This window comes from Chelonoidis abingdonii, chromosome 7, assembly GCF_003597395.2.
Source record: "Chelonoidis abingdonii isolate Lonesome George chromosome 7, CheloAbing_2.0, whole genome shotgun sequence".
Classification (NCBI taxonomy): Eukaryota; Metazoa; Chordata; order Testudines; family Testudinidae; genus Chelonoidis; species Chelonoidis abingdonii.
In genome coordinates, this window is record NC_133775.1 from 45,902,007 (window position 1) to 45,927,559 (window position 25,553).

At 41.7% G+C, this 25,553-nt stretch overlaps 1 protein-coding gene across 2 annotated transcripts in view; it reads right to left on the minus strand.

Annotated features, from left to right (window-relative positions):
* Positions 1–25,553, minus strand: part of CRB1 (crumbs cell polarity complex component 1) — a 171,244-nt gene that overhangs the window by 93,785 nt on the left and 51,906 nt on the right. The window contains exons 2-4 of one of the 2 annotated variants that reach the window (XM_032770888.2): positions 18,143–18,715; positions 4,186–4,381; positions 311–450 (exon numbers count right to left, since the gene is read on the minus strand). In XM_032770888.2, coding sequence (XP_032626779.1) covers positions 311–450; positions 4,186–4,381; positions 18,143–18,715 — 909 coding nt within the window. The remainder of the gene's footprint in view (positions 1–310; positions 451–4,185; positions 4,382–18,142; positions 18,716–25,553) is intronic. The other variant, XM_032770890.2, reaches the window with a different exon arrangement.

A 25,553-nucleotide genomic window follows, 5' to 3' on the forward strand; every position in this document is an offset into this window, starting at 1 on the left:
GGCGCCACGCCAGGGGGCGCCTGCCGACCCGCCGGGTGTTGCTAGGGGAAAATTCTTCCGACGAACGTGCACGCAGCGCGTGCACACCTACTTGGAATGAATATGAGCAAGCACTCGAAGAAGAAACTGTCAGAGTTCCATTGAAGCCAATGGAGCTATACAAAGGTTCTGTCCCATGAACTCTTTCCAAGGCTGGTCACATACAATATTTTTAAATGTATATAGGTTCGTGTTTTCTTGTAGCTGTAGAGTGGTGTGGACATTTCTGCTTTAAAGGGAAGGAGAATGCTTGTAAGAATGCAGAGCTTACCTGGCCAACAGTGGCATGTATAATTCTCAGCGCTGTCCTCACAGGTAGCATTATTGTGGCATGGTTGGGACTGGCATAAGGGAATTAAGATTTCACAGTGCAGGCCCATAAATCCACTACTGGTACAGTTGCAGCTATACCTGCAATACAAAAGGCTGACACTGAGTCCAGCTAGAAGTCATTATGATGACTCATATATATCTTTGGACTGAAGTGCTTTTACACTGGAAACATTTTGTATAGCATCCTATGCTGAGATGACCCATTTAAAATGAAAACTCTTTTTTAAAGTTGAAAGATCAGGGCAGGGACTGTGCCTCCTCTTGTGTTTGTACCTAGCACATTGTGGGCACCATGGGAAATAACTAATAATAGTACTTATTATCATGTAAAAGCACAGTGCCTTGCACGCCTAACTGAGACACTCATAACACTTTCAACTAGGGTTGTTTTCCAGCCTTGGGTCTTCTGGCTAAGGAACTAGACTGGGATTCAGGAGATCTGGATTCAATCCCTGGATTTATCACAGACTTCCTGTGTAACCTTGGGCTAGTCATGGTGCCTCAGTTCCCCATTTATAAAATGTACCTAATAATACTTCCTTTCTTATACTGACCTATGTCTGCCTGGTCTATTTAAGCTGTAAGCTCTTCAGGGGAGGCACAGCGTCTTACAATGTGTAGAGCTTTTGTTTTCCATTCAGAAATAAAGTAGCTTGTGCATGAAGATGAGATATGAATATGTGCAGTAGTGAGCTATCAGCAGGCCATCAATAGTGCCTGCTTTTTAATTCATTGTGCTGATTTCAGAAATGCCAACTGTGTCACATTACACACACTATCTTGTAATAGTACCATGATATGTCATACCTCCTATGTTTTTGGCATGATCCAAGTAAACACCTAATGCAACACATGCCATACAAAAAGACAGGCCTCTGCAAAATGGCTGAGTTATAATATGCTGGTTGGGGTGATTTGCATTTCATCTTTATCTACTAAGAACAGGGGATCTGTGTATGTCATCAGAAACTAAATTAATTCAGCTACTATATTAGATTTCCTTTATTTTGAAAAAAAAATCCATTGGCTTTTGTGCAATTAAAACCATGAAGACTTCTGACTGAACATGACATCTCTAGCCTTGAGATAAAAAGACTACACTTGTTTTGTGATGTCAGGGTTTAACTCCAAAGCCTTATTCTGGAGAAGCAAGTAATGCTGTTGAACACCAGAGCATAATGTGATATTTCTACTGTAGTATTGATATTCTACAGTATTTCTTTGGATGGTAGGAAAAAAATTCACAATGGGGAAAATTCATTTGTAGCATGTGTATAACACCGCTAAAACCAATGGGTATGTAGACTTATACCACGGATGAATTTGGTCCAGTGTGTATGGAATTTGGGAAGTCAAATGTGGGGAGAAGGACTTCTCTGATCAACTACATAATTTTCAGCCGGAGAGGAACACTTAAAAGTATTCTCAGAACAGAAAAATGTCATTTCTTTTGTTAGTTTTTCATATGTTTCCTTGATATATTTTCTGCTTGGTGAAGATCTGTATTTGGAGAAGGGATTTATCCCCCTTTAGCGCATCCTCTCCTTGACCCAGAAATGAAGTCACAGTGAATTTTCAAATAGCATTCCTGGCACTGCCAAATCTGCATATGTATCCATTTCTCATGTACACTCAATTATTACACATTGCAATGGTTTGCTAGGGGATCCTTGAGGTTAACTTGTATAGAGGATTTGGTTTGCATAATTAATAAAAGAAGGGCAGGGTGGGTAGAAAGTCCAGTGAGGCTCTAAATTCCCCACCCATACCTCCTAGTGCCGAGGGCTGTGATTTCATTGGTGTACACGTCTAAGAGAAATCCCCGTGTTCCCTTAAACAGGTCACCAGACCGATTTTTCTGGGGGTGCCTTACTTCAGTTCTCACAATGTGCAAAATAGCTACTTGTCCAGAGGAGTGCTTGTTTTCGGCCTGATTCAAATCCCTCTGAAAGTATTTCCGTTGGTTTCAGTAGGCTTTGGTTCAGGTCCTTTGAGCACACACAACTATACTTTGTGTGTGCACATATTGGTATTTTGTGGGTGCAGGTTAGGTACCAGTGTAAATCAGCAGACAATCTACTGATGTCAATGTAAAATGCAAAACTGGTTTCAGAAGATGGCTGGGCCCAGTGTGTCAAGTTCTGCCCTATGTTACACCCATGTAACCTCACTGAAAGCAATAGGGCTTCAAGACTGAAGATGAGGGAAGAATTTGGCCTAGTGTTTGAATAAATAGCTCATAATGCTAAATCTGTGACTTCACAGTCATGTTCATAGCAGTAGATTGTCCCATCAAAGGATTATAACTTCACTGCAGGATGAGGTAGAAAGGAGAAATAAGGATGTGAAGAATAAGAGCTTTCTTCTAACTCAAACACCTTAATAAGAGGAGGGATGGCAGAAAAGGACTGGCTAACTATCTTTGTATTTCAAATTTGCTCTGCTGTTCAAGCCCCTTTTTAATGTAATTAGTGTGCAGATCCTTTTTCATTATGATTACCAAATTGACCTCCAGAAACACTGCAGTATAATCAGTTACTTCAAAGCATTCCTACATGTGCCACAGTTTTGGTCTCCGCTAGGTAAATGAGTGTGATCTGGTCTGGCTAGAATGAGCATTATTGCTGCTCACAATATGTGTGTCTCAAAAGGTCTCAGGCTTTCTAAATGACTCTGCTGAGCAGGTGTCAGATGCAAAGTGACCTCTTTCTCTCACTCCACTATGCTTGAGCTGCACTGGAAAATCAAGAATTGCTTTGTATTGCTCAGAGTCATTCAGTACTACAGAAAGGGAATTCTACAAGGTTAGTGTACTGTTGCAATATGGTGCAAAAGTTCATTGCTTGAACATGATCCTTATCCCCTTGTGAATTAAAGTCAAGCCCAGGCTCTTAACAACCTGGCTTTTCTGATGGATTTCTTTATAACTGGTACCTTCAAAATAGCTCCTTAAGAACTGGAATTCACACGGTAGGGAACAATTCAGTACTGACAGAGGAATTACCTAGCTGAACTAACTGGTCATTTCCAGCCTAACTTCTATAATATAGATTTTATATTTGTATAGTTTCCCCTCTTTTGGAATTACATGTACAGTACGTAATACTATCATCAAAGAGCCGAGACCTGGTTTTTGGCCTGCCTGGGTTGCACTTGGATCTCCTTGTAGGATCAGTTAATTTCAGCAAAAGGAACTTGCTTGTAAGTCTTGACGCTTTCCCTTCATTTTCTCCTGTCCTTTATCTACACAGATTGTAGGCGCTTTGGGTTCGTTGCCTTATATATCTGTAAAATGTCTTGCACATTTCCTAGTGATGTCTATTACTATGGTTACTGTTACCCTGTCTTTCACTTTTCTTTAATGTTTCTATTCTTTCAAAGTGGACAGCTGAACAATGCCAACATGTTATATTTTGTATACTTCCTCATCTTGATTAAGAAACTGAAGTTTTGGCAGATTAATACGATTTTCAAGATTTGTTTTATCAAAATGGCACAGAATTCATCTTTAAATAATAGTTGTGCAGAGTTGACTAAAGAGCACTTTGTAAAGTCACAAATGTGAGGAGTCTACCTAGCAAATCAGTCTTTGCAGTGGACTCCCATTGGTTTACCAGCTCTGGGTCCAATCTTGCATTTCTTAATGCCCCCAAACTTGCACTCAAGTCAGTGCAGGATTGGGTTCTCTTTTAGTAAATGAAATCAACAATTTGACATCTCCGCTAACCAGATATTATTTCAATCTATTAGTGTTCAAGTTAAAGAGCATCAGTCCTTCTTGTGAATAAGTTATCCTATATCTAGGATACATACCGATTGGCATCATCTATACACTGCCCTCCATTGAGGCATGGCTGACTGGCACACTCATCAATGTTGATTTCACAGAGTTCACCTAGGAATCCAAGTGCACAGGAACAGAAATAGCTACCCAAAGTATCATGACAGGTTGCACCATTTAGACAGGGCTGTGACAAACACTCATCAGTCTCCAGCTCACAGTTTATACCTTTAAAAAAAAAAAGTTTAGCAAAGTGTTAATTCTTCAGATTTTCTCTGGGAAGACTTTAAATATCATATTTATGTAAGCTTTCTTCAAGCAGGTATCTCTTTTAGAAAACAATTTGCCTCTTCAGTAGGGATTGCAAGATTACATTTTTGCAGATTTGGGGGAATTTACAGAAGAGAACAGAACAGAACAGCTTTCATTCACAAGGAATACGGTAATTACAATCACATCTTATTATCTAAGTATTCACATGAAAACTAAACCCTTTAATTTTCAGATTACTTACACCATGTTACAACTAAATTTGTATTTAATAGCATCTGTGAGGAACTAGTCACTTAAAGGAACTCTCTCATTATTGGTAGGCCTCACAGTTAGTTGAATTAATTGGAAGATTGTCTCATTGCGTTGGTCTTTGCCCTTTGCAATTCATAAATTTGCTAGTGAGTGAGATATCTTGTTGACAACAGAAGGGCTGTTACGATACTGTATTGTAACAGCCCCTCTGGGATGTTCTGTAAAGTTATCTCAACTCTGAAGTATGTTTACCCAGATTCAGGATACCATGCAGGTTAAAAAAAAAAAAAGCCTTTTCTTTCTATTCCAAGGGATGCTGGTATTATTGGATAAGTAATGTTTTTCTTTTGAGCAGGAAATTCTCCTAATATCATTTTTAGCACCATTGCTTTCTTGTTAGCTAAATGGAGGGCAGGGGATTCCACTGAAAACTTTGATTATGCCATCCAAATTTTGCAACTTACATTTATTCAGTGGAGATAGTGTAGCTGGCAGAACACTTGCAGTTGGCAGGTTAAAACCATCAGAAAAAAAATAATATTTATTATTTAAAAAATTAAATTAGAAGTGCATAAAAATAAGAAAATCTTGCAACCAGAGTAACATCTACAAAATGTTCCCTTTGTTTGGCTTTGCAGAAAATGAAATGCTTCCTTGCTCCTAACAGTAATTCAGAAAAAGCATATGTTTTTGCAGGGAGTGAAGAAGGTCAAAGGTCAAATCCAATTTCCTGTCTTGCTTGGTCTTCTTCAGAATCCAGCTTTCATGGTCAAGACTTGGGTTATTAATTCTAACATAGTGACAGACTCCATTCCACATGAGAAATAAAATGTGTGTTAGAACAAGATGTCCCTAAACACAACATGGTTTTATCTGTGGTATAGATATGTCTTTTAAGATCTGTTAAATCAGACTGTGGAATCTTCAAGTAAAAATTAGGGCTCCTCCTCACATTTTTCAGGTACATAAAAAACCAACAACCTTGGGGCAGATATTCAGCTACTGCAAATTAGAACTATGACAATTTACACCAGATAAGGATCCAGCCCATTTATTTTCAAATTACAGACTGTTTTAGTACTTGAAGTCTGCTCCTGTTCCCAGCTGAGGCCGTGGGCTTATAACCAACATAACTGTGTTACTGTTACCTTGTTATTCTCCCTTCCTCAACGCTTGTTTGATCCACCTCCCTTGTCATATGATTTGACTGTATGCTCTTTGTCTCTTTATATTAATTGTGGGTACGGTGACTAGCACAGTGGAGTCCTGATTAAGATATCTGGGTGGCAGCACAACACAATAATAACAATACTGAAGTCTAAACTGAAGGCTAAACTTCTATTAATTTCAGTAGGAACAGGATTGGGTTTGTAGGCCCTGATTCTGAACCACTAAACTTATCGGGAGTTTTGTGCCTTTGACTTCAGTAGCAGTAGGATCCGGCCCTTAATGTATAGGATCAACTACCTATCTATAATTCCAAAGTTCCCTCTCGTGCTGCTTGTGTGCATTGCTCATCTGTTGAAAACTGAAGCCAATGGGGGTTTTGTTGCTTGAGAATTGAGGCTGGGATTTGCAAAGGGGCCTTAGAAGACTTAAGTGCCCAACTCCCCTTGGCATTTAGTGGGAGTTGGTATTTGATGTCATTCAATACATTAGAGTTCCAGAAGGGGGCAGGTAGACATAAGGACTCAAAAGCAGAGACCATGTTCCATCCTCACTGACCCCTAGGAGCATATTGCTTACCTCTTAGAATATCAGGGTTGGAAGAGACCTCAGGAAGTCATCTAGTCCAACCTCCTGCTCAGAGCAGGACTAATCCCTAGACAGATTTTTACTCCAGTTCCATAAGTTGCCCCCTCAAGGATTGAACTCACAACTCTGGGTTTAGCAAGCCAATGCTCAAACCACTGAGCTATCCCTCCCCCTTGATTTAATGCTGCTGGCCTCACCTTCATTAGTCAGGGCTAGAGTGTGACCTGTATGCCTGCATGAGCATCTTGGAGAGAGATGCAATGTGTACTGGAGGGTAAGAATCCTTGTAGAGACTCCCCAGCAGCATACACCAACATAGCACTTACATCACTCTTGGAGAGGGCATGCTGTGCTCCACCTTCCACACTTGCCCCTCCCTCACCCTGCTCCCTTTCAGGCAGCCAATGCCAGTAGAGGCACTAAGATGAAGTGTGGTCTCTGCTCTTCAGCCACACTATGGCTGTCCTCTGCATGAGGTGTAGCCTGGGGCTCTCTTCCCCATTACCTACTTATGCAGGGGCTTGAATTTAAAACAACAGCCTGGGGTAAAACAAATCTCTTGTTTGCTCATCAGTGATTGGAGTTCCTTTTGTCTTTCATTTGCCTTTTTAGTCCTGTTTTGTGGCAATGCTAAGATACAGAGGGGGCAGATGCCTGGATTTGGGCTATTGCTCACCTTCATAAATTGTTGTGGCTCTGCTCTCAGCCAGCTGATGGTGAGTTCATCCTTCTCATTTCGGTTCTGTTCCCAACGCACAGTGCTCTGACCTTGTCTGCACTGAGGATTTCAAGGAGATCGCCTACTCATGCTCATCTACTGTTGTGACTTTGCTGATGCTAGCAAGGATAGGAGCTCTAAGTGAGTTTTGGTGACATAGGGATGATAACCCCAGCAGCCTTTCTACTCCAGTGCTCCCACCCTTGCTAGGACCAGGACTAGAGCAATGAAGGAGATTTCCCTCAGACTGATCCCAGTCTTTGAGTTTCCATGTGCAATATTCTGCTTGCTGAGAATTAGACTTTGTTGACTTTTGTTTTTACTGAACTTTGAACTCGTGCTGAATTTGACTAACCCCAATGTCCGGTTAAACCTAAGTCTCATCACAAATATTTTTACAAAACAAATAGATTCCTTTTATTCAGGTCCATTTTAAAATCACCTTTGACTCAATAGCTAGGAGTAGTAGTAATGACTAGTGGTTTGGCAGCACCTACTCAAGGATCTTGAAATGCCGCCTCAGCCTGATATTAAAGTCAATATAAGCAGGGTTGCAACCTATCAGCCTGAATGACTCAAGTTTTACCCAGGGTCACACCAGAAGTTCATGACGCTGCCCAGAACAGAAGCCAGGCCTGTGTTGCTCTGACAAAACTGTGTTTTATAGCCTCTGCAAACATCATACAAATACTGCCCATGGAATCCTAATTCCCTCCACAAATCTACTTTCTGCTTTTTGTTCTTTAGTTCCAGAAGGGCTGTATGCTTCATTTTAGCTATGATAGGTGTTGTCTGCACTCATCTTGCTGAAAGCAGCAGTGAGAATAGTGCAGTGCTCTGACCTTCAGCTGCTTATCTCCTTGCCATTTGCTCACAGACAAAATAGCAGTGTCTCTGTACTGTATTCAAATTTGTGGCATTTGAGAGCGCCACAGACAGGCATATACAATAGGAATCAAATCACTTTCAGCAAGTATCCTGCTTGTAATTATCAACCCTAACAGCATGTCTTATATCATGACTTTAGAGCTCATTAATATTTCTTATATGATGGGAAACTCCCACTGGAAAAAAATTGTTGCTAGAGCTATAATTCTGAAAAGGAGCAGAATGTTACAGTGCAGCCAGGCACAGAGGGGAAAAAAATTAAGGTAGGGTCAGGCGATGGCAACATTTGCAATATAAAAATAATGAATTATCACACATTATTTTTAAAAAACCAAAAATAGTTCTTAGACAAATGATCTGTTTTTCATAGTCCCCTGTTTGCCAAGATAGCTTTGAAAAGCTTTCTATAAGCTTTCTATAGCCTCCATCAATGGTCAGATTTAAAACCAGGTTGTAGAACATACAAAATTCCAGATCTGAACATACCCAAAGCTTGAGAAAGTTTGGTTCCAGACTCATGCCCAGGTCTGCCAAAGGAATCAATGAAATATATAGCATCAGCACCACTTAGCCTTGTCTACACTGCAGAGTTTTGTCACCAAAAGGCAGCTTTTGGCAATGAAACAGTGGAGGTGGACACAGTGTGATGCCACTTTTGGTGACAAAACTCTGCAGTTTCAGTGGCAAAATAAAACCACCTTGACAAGAGGCATAAAGGTTTTTACAGCAAATTTAAAGTGACAAAGTATCAATGTAGTTTGTTATATTGCTATATCACCATAACTGGCCTCCCCTAGTATCCCACAATGCCCACTGTAACCGCTCTGCTCACTGTTTTGAACTCAGCTGCCCTGCAGGCATGCACCCTTCCCCTTTCAAAGCTCTGGGAAGTTCTGACAGCTGAGCTTGCCTCTCAGCTCCCGAAGAAAGACCAAATCATTAACGTGGAATCTTCCTGTTCAACCCCTGCACTAGGAACACAGAGGCATGCAGGCAGGGGCACGTGTGTGTGTGTGTGAGAGAGAGAGAGAGAGAGAGAGAGAGACTGCTGTGCTGTGCAGAGCCAGAGAGGGAGGTGGGGGCTGATGTCGGGGGTGTCCCCCTTCCCCTGCCTCATGACTGGTTCCTTCTAGCAGCCATCTGAATTTAGAGTGACAGACTCACTCTCCCCCAACACACACTCTGTCTCTTCCCCCCTGCACACACAGTCTGTGTCATACACTCTCTCCCCTCCACACACACACATTGGTTGAAAAGTAGCTGGCAATCTAGTCGGCTGCCCATGGAATGATGGGATTGAGAAGTCTGCATCATGTGATGTTGTACCTGCCCCATAGCCTTAGTCTCTGCACTAAATCTTAATTTACCTAATCTTGTATTCCTATCTTACATAGACCCCCCCCCATTGACTTAAATGGAGCGCCCGCTCTGCACAACTACAGGAAGGCATAAAAGCTCCCTTTTCCACAGATAATGATAATTATAATTATTATCTATACAGTTTCCTAAATTGTATAAGGCAGGATGTCCAAGATGTTCTATTCCTCCATCAATATTAATAGTCAACATCTGACATTTGATAAGGGTTTTATTCATTATGGTGAGGTGGACTAGGCCCAGAGGTCCCCTGCTGGAGGCCTCAATGTCCTGCCACACCCATCCCAGAAAAGGAGCAGTGGAGCTAAGTCCTCCAAGAGGCCTAGAAAGACTGCACAGGAAGCAGCCAATCAGGAGGTGACACTGTAAGAGGCTAGCCAATCAGAGGGTTGCAGGCTAGTATTAAAGGAGCTGCTGTGGAGCCCAGACTCAGTTCCTTGCTAGAGCCAAAGAAGTGTAGTTTGTGCCCCTGGCTGGCCAAAGGGAGCTGTAGCACTATGGACAGCTCAGTGCTGGCAGGGACCAGGGCAGTAAGAAAGTGCTCTTGGCTGGCTGCTGGGCCTGAACGTAGATGCACCTTGAGGTAAGGGTGAAGCATTGGTGAAGCCATGAGGAAGTGGCCTAGGAAACTGAAAGCAGTTTAGTTAAAGGACAATGCCCTGGGTGGCTGCTATTCTTAGGGTACCTGTGCTGGCACCTGGAGTAGTGGATAGGCCACTACTGGCTCAGTATCAGGGCTCATGGCTCAATGGTTGATCACAGGATGACTATGAACCACCAATGTGATATAGCCATTAAAAAAGCTAATGTGGTTTTAGGATGCATCAGGTGAGGTATTTCCAGTAAAGATAAGGAGGTGTTAGTACCGTTATATAAGGCACTGGTGAGACCTCATCTGGAATACTGTGTGCAGTTCTGGTCTCCCATGTTTAAGAAGGATGAATTCAAACTAGAACAGGTACAGAGAAGGGCTACTAGGATGATCTGAGGAATGGAAAACCTGAAAGGAAGACTGAAAGAGCTGGCTTGTTAGGCCAACCAAAAGAGCTGAGGGAGATATGATTGCTCTTTATAAATATATCAGAGGGATAAATATCAGGGAAGGAGGAATTATTTAAGCTTAGTACCAATGGTGGACACAAGAACAAACGGATATAAACTGGACAATAGGAAGTTTAGACTTGAAATTACACCAAGGTTTCTAACCATTAGAGGAGTGAAGTTCTGGAACAGCCTTCTAAGAGGAGTAGTGGGGGCAAAAGACATATCTGGCTTCAAGACTAAGCTTGATAAGTTTATGGAGGGGATGATATGATGGTATAGCTTAATTTTGGCAATTAATTGATCTTTGATTGTTAGCAGATAAATATGCCCAATGGTCTGTGACGGGATATTAGATGGGGTGGGATCCGAGTTACTACAGAGAATTCTTTTCTGGATGCTGGCTGGTGAGTCTTGCCCACATGCTCAGGGTTTAACTGATCATCATATTTGGGATCAGGAAGGAATTTTCCTCCAGGGCAGATTGGCAGAGGCCCTGGAGGTTTTTTGCCTTCCTCTGCAGCGTGGGGCACAGGTCACTTGCTGGAGAATTCTCTGCACCTTGAGGTCTTTAAACCACAATTTGAGGACTTCAGTAACTCAGACATAGGCTAGGGGTTTGTTACAGGAGTAAGTGGATGAGATTCTGTGGCCTGCGTTGTGCAGGAGGTCAGACTAGATGACCATAATGGTCCCTACTGACCTTAAGTCAATGAATCTATGAATACCAGGGCTGAGATGGTTTAAAGACTGTAGACACACCCAGCCAGGCAGCAGCACTTGGGTACCATGCTGTTATATTCAGACATAACATAATGTACCTTGGGTTAAATCTGTCATGTTTCTTATAATACATTTCTATTTCTAACTTTCTAACTCTTATTCAATCAATGCTCAGGCTTCCTGTATAGCAGCAAATATTTATAACCCTCTAAAACGAAACATGCACATTTGATTTCCCAGCTCTTGCATATGCAAAACTCAGTATTACAAGTGTAAACTGTATTTGCAGATGCACATTGAGTGCTTATGTGAAACTACCCAATTTGAGAATTAAAACCCCTTGTCATCAGAAATGGTGGATTGTAATGTTAGAGGCCATTTCTGAACATTTCATGCATAAGGTCCAGAGAAAAATATTTTCATACACTTAAGAAAATGTGTAGTTAAATTATTGGACTATTTTTGCACTAAAAAAAAAATCCTGTTTGGTTTGTAAATGAATTTCCCAGCTCGTAGGCCATAATATATTTTAAAGCACCATTATAATCTGAAAGATTGCCCTACAGAAATAGCCTTGTGGGGTTCCATGTCTGAATCAATTACTTCTCGTATATACTCAATTAATAATACCGATCATGGCATCCAGGTTATTCTCCTGTAACTGTGTTGTTACTGCAGTATTAGTAGCATTAACCGTGATTTCCCCCCCCCCCCTTCATTTAAAGTAAGGAGCTATGTCTGAAGATTCACTGGGTAGGAAAGCTGGCATTTTTACAGTTTCTTTGCAGAGTAGAAACATACATTTTTTAGTTTCTATATCAAGTAGTACTTAACAATTAAAATTGCCTACATTGACATATCTGGCCAAATTATGCTGTCAGTCACTCCACATGTATCCAGGCTTAACTCTTTGGAGTTACTCCAGATTTATGCGGGGATAACTGAAAACAACTTGTTGATACTGTTTATCCATAGATATGTTTTGTAATATCTGGCACAATGGCACAATGAATAGGTTCTCATTTAATTGAATAAAAGGTTCTCAACTGGCTGTAAATTTCCAGTTTTAAAATAACTATGTATTTACAGATAGTGTACATGATGCACTGAGTGATACGTACACTTGGATTAAGAGTATTTTCCCCAAACCTTTAGGCTGCTTGTGTTAGACTCAATATGACTTGGTTGCTGACTTAATTAGGCCTAAAACAAATTCAGCACATTTGTAAAATTTTGTGTTACAGCTGGAGCTATCACAATAAATTAGAATAAACCTTGAAAATGGGATCTTTCAATACAGTTGTAGTAGTAAATGCTAACACTGATGGTTTACAATGTTCTTTAAAAACATACTGGTACATAAAATAACTAGGATTATTATCAGAGGTTGTTGAAGTATATTTTCTAAAAATATGATTGGTCATGTCTTCAATGTATGCAGAACAATATTCTGAGGCTTCATTGCTTCAATTAACCACTGATTTCAGAGGGAGTTTTGCATAAGTGAGGAGTGTAGCATTAGATCCTACAACTGGAGCAATCTCCTAACATTTTGTGGTAACGTGCATTTCATCCAGATACAGCAAGGAATTCCTCCATGGTTGCTGCCCTGTGAATAATTGAGCTTGCAAAAAATGTTTGCAGAACTATGTCTAATGATCATAAATCTGCCAGAGCTCATTAATAGCTTGCTCCAAACACTGGAAACCATGTGACAAAATGAAACTAGTGCAAAAATCTCACTTCAACCAGATTTAAAATTACAGGCGAGAGGACAGCCTGATTATTAACACAAGAACATTGGCTTTGCTACATTGGGTCATGTCTTTGGTCCATTAACTCCAGTGACCAGGTGCTTCAGAAACTCCTCTCCCACTTCAATGTATCTACCCAATGTGATATGCTATGCATTGTGGGGCTGACATCCAAAAGCATGACATTGTAAGAACAAGAAAAGAAAGATATGTATCTGTGTTTAACTGTAATGCTGTCCAAAATATGGCAAAAAGATTTTTAAAATAAAACTGCACCAACAGAAACCTCCATTCATATTGTACAGGCCTAACCCATAAAAGAAAAGACATTCAGCCCTTGATCCAGCAAAACATTTAAGCCCGTGTTTAACTTCAGTGTACTTGAGTAGCCTGAATTGAAATTATTGGGATGGCTCACACATCTTAAGTTAATCACATGCATAAGTGCTCTGCAGAACCAGGCCCATTACTCATCCTGTTCTTAGCTAATTAAAAAACTGAACACCAATATTCACCTGCGTGCACAGCCCCAGTGAGGAGAGAGGGAGGACAGAAGATGATAAATGTTTAGTGGGGCTTTATAAAGCAACACACTAGGTGTTCAGAGTTAGGCACCTAAATCCCTATTTAAGCATATAAGTGAGCTAACTTTTTTCAGAGGTGCTGAGTGCTCCCATTCTAATTTCAGTGGGAGCTGTATGGGTTCTCAGAAACTCTGAAACTGGATCAGGTCACATAGCCAGGTGCCTGACAACAGGCACCCAAGTTTGAAAACTTTGGCCTTTAAATTACATTTTGCCCAAGCATGGCAGGGGTGAAAGAATGGTCAGACATTATAAACTGACTTGTACGGAGGAGTACAACTGCCCTGTGCTGGATGGACTATGTCAGCCCTCCTGTAGCATACCGTATCTTCTGTGTAAGTATCTTACCTTCTAGTGACTAGCTTGAAAAGTGGATCCTGCCTCTTGTACCACTGAAAATTAAGAGAAAACTCTTGTCTCAGAGGAGTTCTATGTCTTTGGAGCAGTTGGTCATTATCCATACTGCACATATCTATATTTGCTAGCAGTCATAGTGTCAATACATGTGTGCAATCACAGAGCATTACAAGTGAATAACTTTAGTGCATCATAGCTGCAATGCCCTGACACAACATGGAAGGAAGATGGAGTTTTAAAAGCTACTTTAAATACTGGTCTGGCATGTCCACTACTGCTAGAAATACTACATCAGTGCAAAAAGGCAGAGTGAAGGAGGTGAGGACTTAGTTTTGGGCATGCAATAATATCCTCACATTGTGCCGGATTCATCTCAAGTACAATTCTACTGCAGTAAATGGAATTGCACCTAGGATGAATTTGGCCTATTAGATCTATTTTATCTGTTGCCAAGTGCAATCAAAATGGCCTTTTCTGTTGTCTCTGAGTAGGATTTATTTTTGGAACTGCAGTATACATATTTGATCATTTACACTTAAATGTTTGCCTACTGGCAATGGGAGATTGGTTTCAACTGTGTGCAGTAAGAAGATAAATGTGACTGGCTATCAGCAAGGAGCAGACTCTTATACCATGCTCTGTTTGCTTAAGTGAAATGAAAGTGTAATTCAGTACAATGGAGAAATATTGCATTTTGCCAGCATATCCAGGAAAGGTTTGACAAACCAATTGAACTTCATTATTTAACAGTTGTATGACACGTCTTCTACATAATTTCACACATGCAGTGCATTATCATAGTAAAATAGAGATTTCATGATAAATTTTTCCATTCTTCAGCTCTTCAGCTCTCCCATTTGTGTAAGAATGATGTGAGAGATTTCTCAGCTATTTTAGGAATTGCATGCAACATACCAATCACACAAAGTAGCAGTGAAAGCCCATGAAACTGGTAGCAACTAAAGCAAGTCACTCCAGCATTTGGTTAACATTACTGCTGTAGATTTACTGTGCATTCTCCACCTATGTATCAAAAGTTATAACCTCTTTAACATCCTAGGGAAATGAGATGAGGTTGGATGACTTCCCACTGTGATTCATAGTGTCAGGCCAGGATAATAACAGTTGGCAAGATCCTCTGACAGAGTAAATGAGGATTTTTATTACCAGTGGGGACACCTAAGGGCTTTCATCCAATAATCCCTCTGGCTTATGCGTTTAACACAACTCACAGCAAGGTGCAGAAAATAACAAAAACAGCTTCTGATAAATCATTTGGTTAAGTAGGCTTCAAAAGCTGGTAGTTTAATGCTGTAGAAACAGTCAACTACTCCTTTTATAGAATTATTGTTATTAGCCTCATTGCTGCTGGAAGCCATGCCTGAGTTGTACATCAAAACAGTGTGATTTCTTCTGCTTTGTATATGAAACCTCTTTTCCTTCCTTGGCTTCCACCTCTTTCCTCCACCTCTTAACTCTTTTTTTTTTTTTTTAATTGTACTGATTGCAAGGGGAGAGGGTCCCAGAGCTGGGCTGCAGCCTGAGCCTGAATGCCTACACCACAATTAAACAGCCCCTTAGCACAGGCCAGTCACAGGTTTTTAATTGCAGTGTAGACATATCATCTGAATGATAGTCCTTAATTCTGGGAAGAGCAGAGAGACCTAGTCTGGGAAACAGCAGAGCTCTGGGATAAAAGGAGTCTGACTCCAGCAGAGTGGGCTTCCTCCAATCTGTGTTGCTCTGATTTTTCACTTCTCTCCCTTTTTTTCCGCTCTTTATTATGTGTCTCTTCCCCCCACCCCTCCTTAAAGTATATCCTCTTTGCTTCAAGCAGATCTTCTTTGCTATAGATCCAGACCCAGCCCTGGATCGAGCTAATAGCACAGGTTAAACAACTACAGCTTCCTGAGTACAACAGGAGGTCTGGGTCAAGTCTGATCATTTCAGAGTAGCCATGCTGCTTGCTAATAGGTTTTTTCTTTCTTTCTCCTCTTCAGCTTTCCCCTAGTTCTGTAGTTTTCACATCCTTTGGCCTGGGCTGAGACACCCACTGGTAGCAGCAGGGTGGCAGGAAGGCAACAAGCTTCCTTCAAATAACATTCTCTGTGCACATGAAGGATATTAACTGAGGGCTGGCTTCCAAATGAATTCTGTGTCAGCAACAGAAATCTGCTTTTACCTTCTGACTTCTCCTCCCTTGTGGAGTTTTTTGGATGGGCTTTTAAACCACATATTTTATTTCTTATTCATTTGAATCGGCTGAAGCAACTACTATAATTTTTTTATACTCTCTGGTATTTTTCCCCCCCTTACCTCACTACAGATCAGCCATTAAAACTTGTTGGCTGCTTTTTTTTATTAGCCTGATCTTGCTAACCTTCCCCCCATGCCATCCAAGAACAAAGATCTGCATTCTAGGAGACTGTTTATTACACAAAATCAGAATGCCGACTAAAGCAATGACCTGGAACCATGAAAGTGCTTCCCCATAGAGTGAATTACATGATAAGCAAGAGAAAATAACTCACTTGATTTAAGGAGACACAGTCTTGAAAAATGTTGCTGTATGTAATGGCATTACTTCAAAATGCTGTGCTGGAACCCAACAGCGTTGTGGTTTTTTTTGTTTTTGTTTTTTTTTCCTTGTGGCTTTGTTATCTAACTCCATGTTGTCTTTAAGATATCAAATGAAATCCAATTAGATAATGAAGGAGTTTATTGATTTTAGTTTTTCAATAAGATTAACAATGCCAAATTTTTCAGGCACTGGAGCTGAACAACAAATACAAAAAAGTGTGTTCAGACACAATGTGCAACGAATGTGGGTTTTGTAGACACTATGAATACACATTTTTGTTTTGTGCATATCAAAGTGGAAGGATGAAAGTTTCGCTCTAAATAGCTATTTTTCTTCAAAGGTAAAAGACTTTTTCCCCTAGTCCTTCAGAGAGAACTTCTTCTAGCTTGGTGCTTTATCACAGTGATCTTCCTTTTAAACCTATGTAATCATCTATCATAGTTCTAAGGCGCTTAACCCACACTTAGGTGCTATGACACCAGGGCAATATCTGATCAAGTGGGCCCATTGTTAATAGTCTTAACTCAGAGATAAAAGGTGCAGCAAAGGCTGAATAAGCTGCCTCTCCAACAGTCTTAACCAACAGCAGCTTGAAGAATGAGGAACTGGACATGGGTAATGAATCTAGGTCTCTTGCATGGCCGAATGTAATGCTAACTACCATTTGGACAAATGTCCATGCTTCTGAACTGCACTTTCTAAATATAGAAGTCTGCATCACTTAAAAGGTCAACCTGACTACTTATGACAGGAGGGTGAAAAATGCATTTTAGAATACGTTGGACCCACTGAACAACTGTTCCCAGTTTCCATGCTGGAGGGACCTTTCTGAGCTTTGTGTTCCATTCAGAATCTTTCCCATGGTTTTGAGGAAGGGTGTTTGACTGGGGAGTCAGCCACATAACAGGTTGCAAGTGCTTGGTTAAGAAGTGGTGCAGGAAAATGAGTGGTAGGGGAAACTGTTGGTCAATATGTTGTATAGACTAGGAGAGACCACAGAAAGAAACTGGAAGTAAACAATATGAAGGGTAAAGGGCAGTACGTGAAAGTGACTGAAAAATCAAGTGAACATGGAGGTCCAATAAAGTGGAGAAGGAGAAAGATGACTTTGAGCTGGAAAGGGGATGGAGAGAAGGAGAGAGAGATTGAATCAAGCATTTAAAAAAAGTCTGGAAAAGAAACTCAGCAGAGGATAAAGTGAGAGAGAATGGGCTGTGAAGGCAGAAGAAAAGGATCCTGAAAAGCAAATGCAAAGGCCAAAGACATTGCCTGCCATGCTCGGCAAATAAATCCAGTCCAGGGGATCTCATCTGAAGTCTTGAAACATTCTGTGCCTGAAGATATAATATACCTGATTTTATTTGATTAGCAAAATACATGGTGTAGCATTCTGAGCACATCCAGTTTAAGTTGCTTTAAGAGGAAAGTTACTCAATCTGTGAAGTAGGTTGATCTTTGTCAAATGTTCTCTAGATTTTGTGTAATATGAAACTTCCTGAATCCTTCCATCTCTAGCACCAGTACCAAAACCTCATGTGATAACTCATAAAGCAGCAGCACTCAGCAGAGAACTTGATCTGACTTTGTTACGAAAATGTGCGTAAATAGTAAGAAAGATATCTTGGAACATAAACTAAAGCTGCTCTGCATGTCAAAATAAAAAAAGATGTCTTTAATAGAGCTTACCCATATACTCAGCTGGGCAGATGCAGTCATACTTGCCTATCTGGTTCAGACATGTAGCCCCATTCAAGCAGGGATCTGAATCACATTCATTTACTTCCAGGTCACAGTGCTTGCCTTGATAGCCTGGGACACAGTAGCAGGAGTACCCGTCAATTCCTTCCCTGCACAATGCTCCATTGTGGCACGGATTAGAAATGCACACATTGAAGTAGGTCTCACACAGCATGCCCGTGTATCCTGCACTACAAACACAGGTAGGGCCAGCCAGGCCATTCTGACAAGTGCCTCCATGTCTACAAGGGTTTGTGTCACAGAGGCTGATGGCTGTTTCACAGGTAGTTCCAGTGTGGCATTCACAAGTAAAGCTGAGGTTTCCTGCAGTGCTTAAACAGGTAGCATTTTGAAGACAAGGGTTTGAGGTGCAAGGATCATCAGTTTTATTGCAGTCTTTCCCCAAAATATCAACTGTGTCTGCACAGCGGCAAGAATCGTCCTTAGCAGCAGCATCACATGTAGAGTTCTTTTGGCAAGAGTTTGACAGGCACCTGGAATCATTTCTTATGCTAATTGACTCTAGGAAGGAAACACAAAAATTACTGAGAAACTTCCAGAGCAGTGTAAATAAGAAAGTATAATGTTTTAAACTCCACCTCTCTCTTGTAATTTTTCACTGTTGAAAAGAAAATAGAGTTGGGGGATGAGGTGGCAATGAATTCAATACAAAACAGTACCACAGCATGAACAGAGTATAATTTCCTATTACCCATCCCTTCCAGAGACCTTTGGCAGCAGCACGATTTGCAAACTCACCGCCTAATACCAATAACACAATGCTGACCCAACCATCAGTGAACATTAGTACAGTCAGCCAGTGGTTTGGAATGCATGTGATATGGAAGACTGGATCCTAAATTGATTTTATTAGGAGGGATAATAGTCTTGCATGCATACAGCATCTTTCATAAGAACAGCCATACTGGGTCAGACCAAAGGTCCATTTAGTCCTGTTTTCCAGTAATGGCCAATGCCAGCTGCTTCAGAGAAAGGGAACAGAGCGGGTAATCATCAAATGATCCTTCCCCTGTCACCCATCTCAAAGGATCCCAATGTGTTTTAATAAACTGATACACAAAGAGATACCTTCATCCACCACTGGATGCGGCCACTTGTGGGGGAGAAGGGAGACGCGGCAATTATTTAACTGAACACAGTATCAGTTCAGGGCAACAAGTGAAGAATACTTTATCCAACTGAAACAGCACAAAGAATTAGATAAACAGAAATTTAGCTGAATTACCTGGGTTAATACTCTCTTCTTACAAAGTGCTATGTGATCTTTCTTGCTCATTAATAGTCAGGACTTAAAGACCTCTGTCTTCCAAAATGAAACAGCTCATTGACCCTATCATCACAAGGCATTACTTCAGGACTAATTCAGAGGAAATAATACCACCCAGGGAACAGTCAGCACCACTTCCTTCAGCACCTTGGAGTTCTCTCATTCAGGTCTGATCTGACTCACCCTCAGCTTAGTTTGTAAGGTCTGAGAGGGTCAATGAAGAGATGTCAACAGAGATGATCCTGTTGCTGCAGGATGTCTGTTATCCCTGGCCTCAGTTCAGCAAAACACTTAAGCATATGTTTAAGTTCATCCCTAGCCAGCAAAGCATGTAAACCTGTCCCTAGGTGTTTTGTTGAACAGGAATGGACTGCTGACTCAGGGCCTGAGGAAGCAATTCTGTGATTGCCTCCTGCTAAACCAGTAGGCAATCAGTAGGCAGTGAAAATGAGGAGGGGTGGTTAGTTATTGACACACAGCCCATGAAAGAAAATAGAAGATGTAGAAATAAGTTAAAAGCTTAAAATGTGTATAATGTTTAAACTGTTACTAGATTAGTTTTATCCAATGCAGCTTTTTTGTAACCAGTTGCCACCATGCTATGAACAAATACTGTAATGTCTAGTGAACATTTGAGTAGAACAGAACTTCTTCAGTGAGGACAATATAGTACCCCTGGAACTGTGCATCATTCTGGAGTCAGAATAAAAGCAGTAAAGCTGTTTAAATTTAAAAAAAGTATACTACTGGAGGGGAAAATCCATATTTATACATCAGAAAAAAAGATGCTGTCACATCTTGGCTGAGAAGCTACTAAATAAAGCTGAAAGAGGCTAATGAGTCAAGAGACAAAAAAGATGCATGTGTGCTGGAGAATGCATATTATATTAAACAATCTGTGTTGCAGTCCTGGTCTGAATACATCATATTAGTCTTTTTTTTCCTTTCAATTTTTGCTGTGGAGCCCTGTTTTAGAAGTAGGCAGTATACATTTGTTGTATTGTAGCACTTGATGATGAATGGTAGAATGTTATATTTAATAATATGTTGTTCCTTGTATGTGGGTGAGCTGTCCCTTTAAAGAGAATTCAGGCTCAACTATCACCTGTCTCTAATCTCTTCTTGGCTCTTGGGACTGACAGTCCAGAGAGCAGGTGACTGAGAGGCAGGCCATCTAGGATATATAAGAGGCAGCCTGCTCATGGGGTGGGGTAGATAGTATTGGTAGGAGAAGCAATGAGCTGGGAGGCTCATCAATAACTAGGCTGTGGAGACAGATCAGTGATAATTAGCTCACTACTGAGAGACTCCTGGGGTAGAATAATGGCAGGCTGGGGAAATCCACCAAAAGCCAGGGGAGTTTCTTGTAGAAAGGGAGCCAAGAACAGAGTCTGTGAGGGAACTGCCTTTGAAGGCCTGAGGAAGGGATTGGCAGTGTAGGAAGTGAGGCAGTGTGGGGTGTTAGTGAATGAGACAGCCACTTCACTCTCAGGGTCCCTACACTGGAACCGAAGGAAAAGGAGAGCTGAGGTTCCTTGACACCTCAGCTGTCCCACCTGCAAAGTGTGAGCTGCCAGTCAGTCCAGAGAGAGATCTGCCACTGATGGGAGGTGGACTATTTGCAGAGCCCTGGAGATTTAAAAAAAACTTTTTAGCCTGGGAAGGCAATGGAAACAGTAGTCAGCCTGTAGTACAAAAGACTTGGGGAACCTCTTCACTGAGATGGAAGGAGTAGGGCTGTTCATCTGGGGAGACTAAAAGGCCAATGAGGTCAGTCTCAGAAGACAAAAGGGCTTGTACAGTGTTTTGGTTTTTGGTTGTTTGAGGGAGGGTTCAAGAGGCCTTATTTGGTTTGGACTCCCTCGTTTTGTCCTGCAAGGACTGGACTTTTGCTGTAGCCAGAGGGACAAAGCCTCAGATCATCTTACCAGAAAAGCATGCCTATAGTAGGAACTGTGGCACAGTGACACATCAGGAGATCAGAGAGGTGAGCTGTGCCTCCTCATGTGGCCTCCTCTTTATGAGATGTGTAGAGAAGCTCTGGATATTTGTGAAAATAAAATATACCAATTTGGAGGGTGGGTCCCACATACCCAGGGATGGATATATTTATTGACTCAAAGGCCTAATTATTATCTGATGAAACAAGTAGCCTGTGTGTGCATATTACATTATAGTTCTCAATACCATATTAACAATCATTCCATGATTCGACCAAAACCAGTAGTGGCCTTTAAGGTATCTTGCAAATGAAAAACGTGTTTTTTTTTATGCCTTTGTTTCTTTATGATGTATAAAGAAGACCTGAAAAGAGTTTTGGTTTTGCTTCTTAATATGTGACTGGCAGGGGGGAAACCAGTTTTCTCCCCTCCCACTGTCTCCTGCCCAGAATAGAATCTGAGATGGGAAGGAATTTTTTATGGAGGCATGGGTTATGATACCATAGTTAAGGCTGACTTTTGCACTTCTAGAAGGATTTCAGCCTCCTAGTTATGAACATGAGGGTGGGGGAAGCATATCCTCCCAAACTTACTTGAGTATAGAATTCATTATCTGAGAATTTACAAGTAAACCTGTTAATTAGTTTGTTAGAGTTAATGAAGCTGGGTTCTTTAAGAAAACTAGCACCTATGTTTGGCACTTCTGAGGACCATATGATCTTAATGCATTCTTCAAACTGTTTATAAAGTTACATTAATTGAAATTGTATGATTAGGATATCTGAAGAAATTAGGCTGTTTAAGTAATGAGCAGTTGTATCTAGCTCTGACTATATAACCTACAAGAGGGGTAGGTCAACAGCTCAGCTGGGGAGAGTCTCAGGGGGATGCTTCTGTCTGGTTTATGTCAGGGCAACATAAAGGGGCCTTAGGGCCACAAAGAACTGGGCACTTTCTCTCTCTCATGTGCTTTGGATTTTATCTGTATAGTCCCAAGGAGCACAGCAGTCCTGGATGGAGATGCCATCGTTGCTTAGGATGAGTACTTCCCTTCGGTTGGCTTTGCAGACCAGGATCAAGAATTTGCATTAACAGGTTAGGCAGACTGGAGCTCCTGAAAGAATCTATGCACAATGGTCTGATGGCATCCTTTCCTGTTGAGAAGGTAGGCAGCTGGATTCTTACTAAGCTGTAGCATTTGCACTGCTACCATCTTCCTGTAGCTCTCCTTGGGACAGCACATATCTGCATGGCCTTGTGGTTCTTTGCCGCAATGTGTAGTCCATGATCTGGCCCCTAGTGTATTGTCCAGACTGTGTAATCACACTTTATTCTTCTTTTCCAGTTTCAGTTTGACACACAGCAATGTTCTCTTTCTACAAGCTAGATTGGCACCTTGCAATTCCCTCTGAATAAGGGGCATCATGTAGCCATGCTGCCCCAGTAGCACAGCAGGGACCAGGCTGTGACTCAAAAAGGGTACATCTACACTACCCAGCGATCTGGCAGGTAGTGATGGATCGATTTATCGTGTGTAGTGTAGATGCGATAAATCGATTCCCCGATCGCTATCCCGTCAACTGCTGAACTCCAGCTCAGCGAGAGGCGGAAGCAAAGTCGATGGGGGGAGCTGCAGCAATCGACCCCATGCTGTGAGGACACGAGGTAAGTCTATTTCAGCTTCAGCTACCAGGTGTGCTGGTGAGTGCATATGTGGTAGGGGAGACTAAGGTAAAGGATCTACTTACTCCCCACCCACCTGTGCAGGATGTGACCTGTGGTATGAGTAGCCCGTACCCCGGAAAAAGGGCACATGGGTGCATAGGATGGCTCAGGTTGAGTGCTAAATGGAAGCCATCAGGAGAAAAATGTCTCAATTTAACATAGTAGGAAAGGAGAACAGGGCAAGTGAAGAAACATTTAAATGTTTTTGGAAGCTAGATTTTGGCAGCTTTATATAGAGAACCTAATGAGTCCTCACATATTTCAAACTAAACTCTGCCAAGAATGAGCCTTTTGCATTCTCAATGAATTAAGATCACTTGAGCAGTGACCTGCTCTGACAGAGTTTCTTAAAATTAATGTTTAACATTAGAAAACTTCAAACAAAGCACTGATCACTTTAGACTGATTGACACATGAAGTAATTATCTGAGTCTCTTTAAAACATCACCATATTAATCTAATTACTAGAGAAATTAGTGCCAAACCTTCTACCCCATGGTTAAGACATTTTGGTGTAAGTGAGATGCTTGGCGGTACACTTAACAGAAGATGGAATATATTGGATTCCCTGAATTTTCTACACTAAATACTTTGCAGTAAAGCTTGCCACCTACTGGTTATCACCCATACTGTAACATTAATGAGATGTAGCTAGAAGAAACTAACACATTTTAAGAGACTTTAGAAATAAAAGGGCCAGATCTTCACTCAGATAACTTTTCAGTGGACTTACACTAGCTTAACAGGGTTGCACTTGTGTAATTGAGAGCATTTGACCAATCAACACTGAAAAATGTATGATGATCTCTCTTCTTAGAGATTTCTACCTCAGTGGCCAGAATGTACCCTTGTGATCAGGGGTGGCTCCAGGCCCCAGCACGCCAAGCACATGCTTGGGGCAGCATGCCACAGGGGGAGCTCTGCTGGTCGCTGGGAGGGCGTCAGGGAGGGTGCCTTTGATGGGGTGCCTGCGGAGGGTCCGCCGGTCCCACGGCGCCACGAGACCAGAGGACCCTCTGAAGCAATGCCTGCGGGAGGTCCACCGGTGCCGCGGGACTGGCAAGCGGCAGAGTGCTCTCCATGGCATGACGCCGTGCTTGGGGAGGCGAAATGTCTAGAGCCGCCCCTGCTTGTGATGTTACAAGACTGTTATTCATGAGGCTATGAATGCACAGCCATGTGCACCTGAGGCCCAAAGTTGTCCCTTCAAGGTTAAATCAATAGAACAATAACAAAGATGAAGATTCTGGGGTGGAATTTTCAGAATGACTTGACACAGTTCTATGGACTTTCAATGGGATTTGTGCTCCTAGGTTACTCTTAATACTTTTGCTTTAGAGATCAGTTTCTTCTAACATCTGACCTATCCAGAGCTAGAGGCTTCATGGGTTTGGGGTTTTTTAAACATAAAAATCAGAATTTTAAAAGGATAAAACTAATAGATGCAAGAGTAAATGATTCCCTCAGTTCCAATTCTATTCAGGTCTTATTTAACAGTTCTTATCTTCCCCAAGTAAATGACTTCGGGCTCAAAGGGGAACAAACTCTGCTCCCCAATAAGTTGAATTACACATCCACCTTGTTCATAGATCACATGCTGGTTTCTTCCTTAACCTTCACCCAGCATGCCCTATGATTACTCATATATTCATAAAGATTCCTCTGAACCCAGGTCACTATTGTCAACTGGGCTCCAATCCCAGCATTGACCAGGGGTGAAAGTAACTTAAAGGACTTACCGGTACTCCAGAGTGCTGCGGAGGAGGAGGGGCCTCAACTGGAAGAGGCGTGGCCTCTATCGGAAGAGGTGGGGCCTTCAAATCCTGGGGCTTTTAAATCAGGATTTAAAGGGCTCAGGGATTCGGCTGAAGCTAGGAGCCAGGCCCTTTAAATTAACCCCGGAGCTACCAGCTGCAGAGGCGGCTGGGAGCCCTGGGATTTGGGCAGGAGTGAAAGTAATTTACATTTCTTACCCATATGATCGAATCGCAAGCAACTCACCTACGTACATCATGGATCCCTCCCATTGCATGACACAGATAGAGAAAATAAAGCTACTATTACTACTGCCAGTACTGTCTGTAATAAAACTTTACTATTGGAATAAGTTTTCACTTTTTCAGGCTGACTGTCACATTTTGCTCTGTCTTCCCTCCTCCTCCTCCAGCCAGGCTGCCGATGCTGGGCTCTGTGCTTTCTCCCTGCCTGGCACTCAGCAGCTGCTGCAGAGGCTTCCTTCTAGCTTGCAGCAGGGAGATTGCCTCCTGCATAAGAACAGTTTAAACTTAGTTGTTCCCTGATGGTTCAGCCTCCAGGGTTAAGAGAAGTTTCTGGCATCTTTGTTAATTTCACTCCCAGTTGTTGGGGCGGGTGGGAGGGGGGAAGCTGTGTGTGACTATGGCAAGGG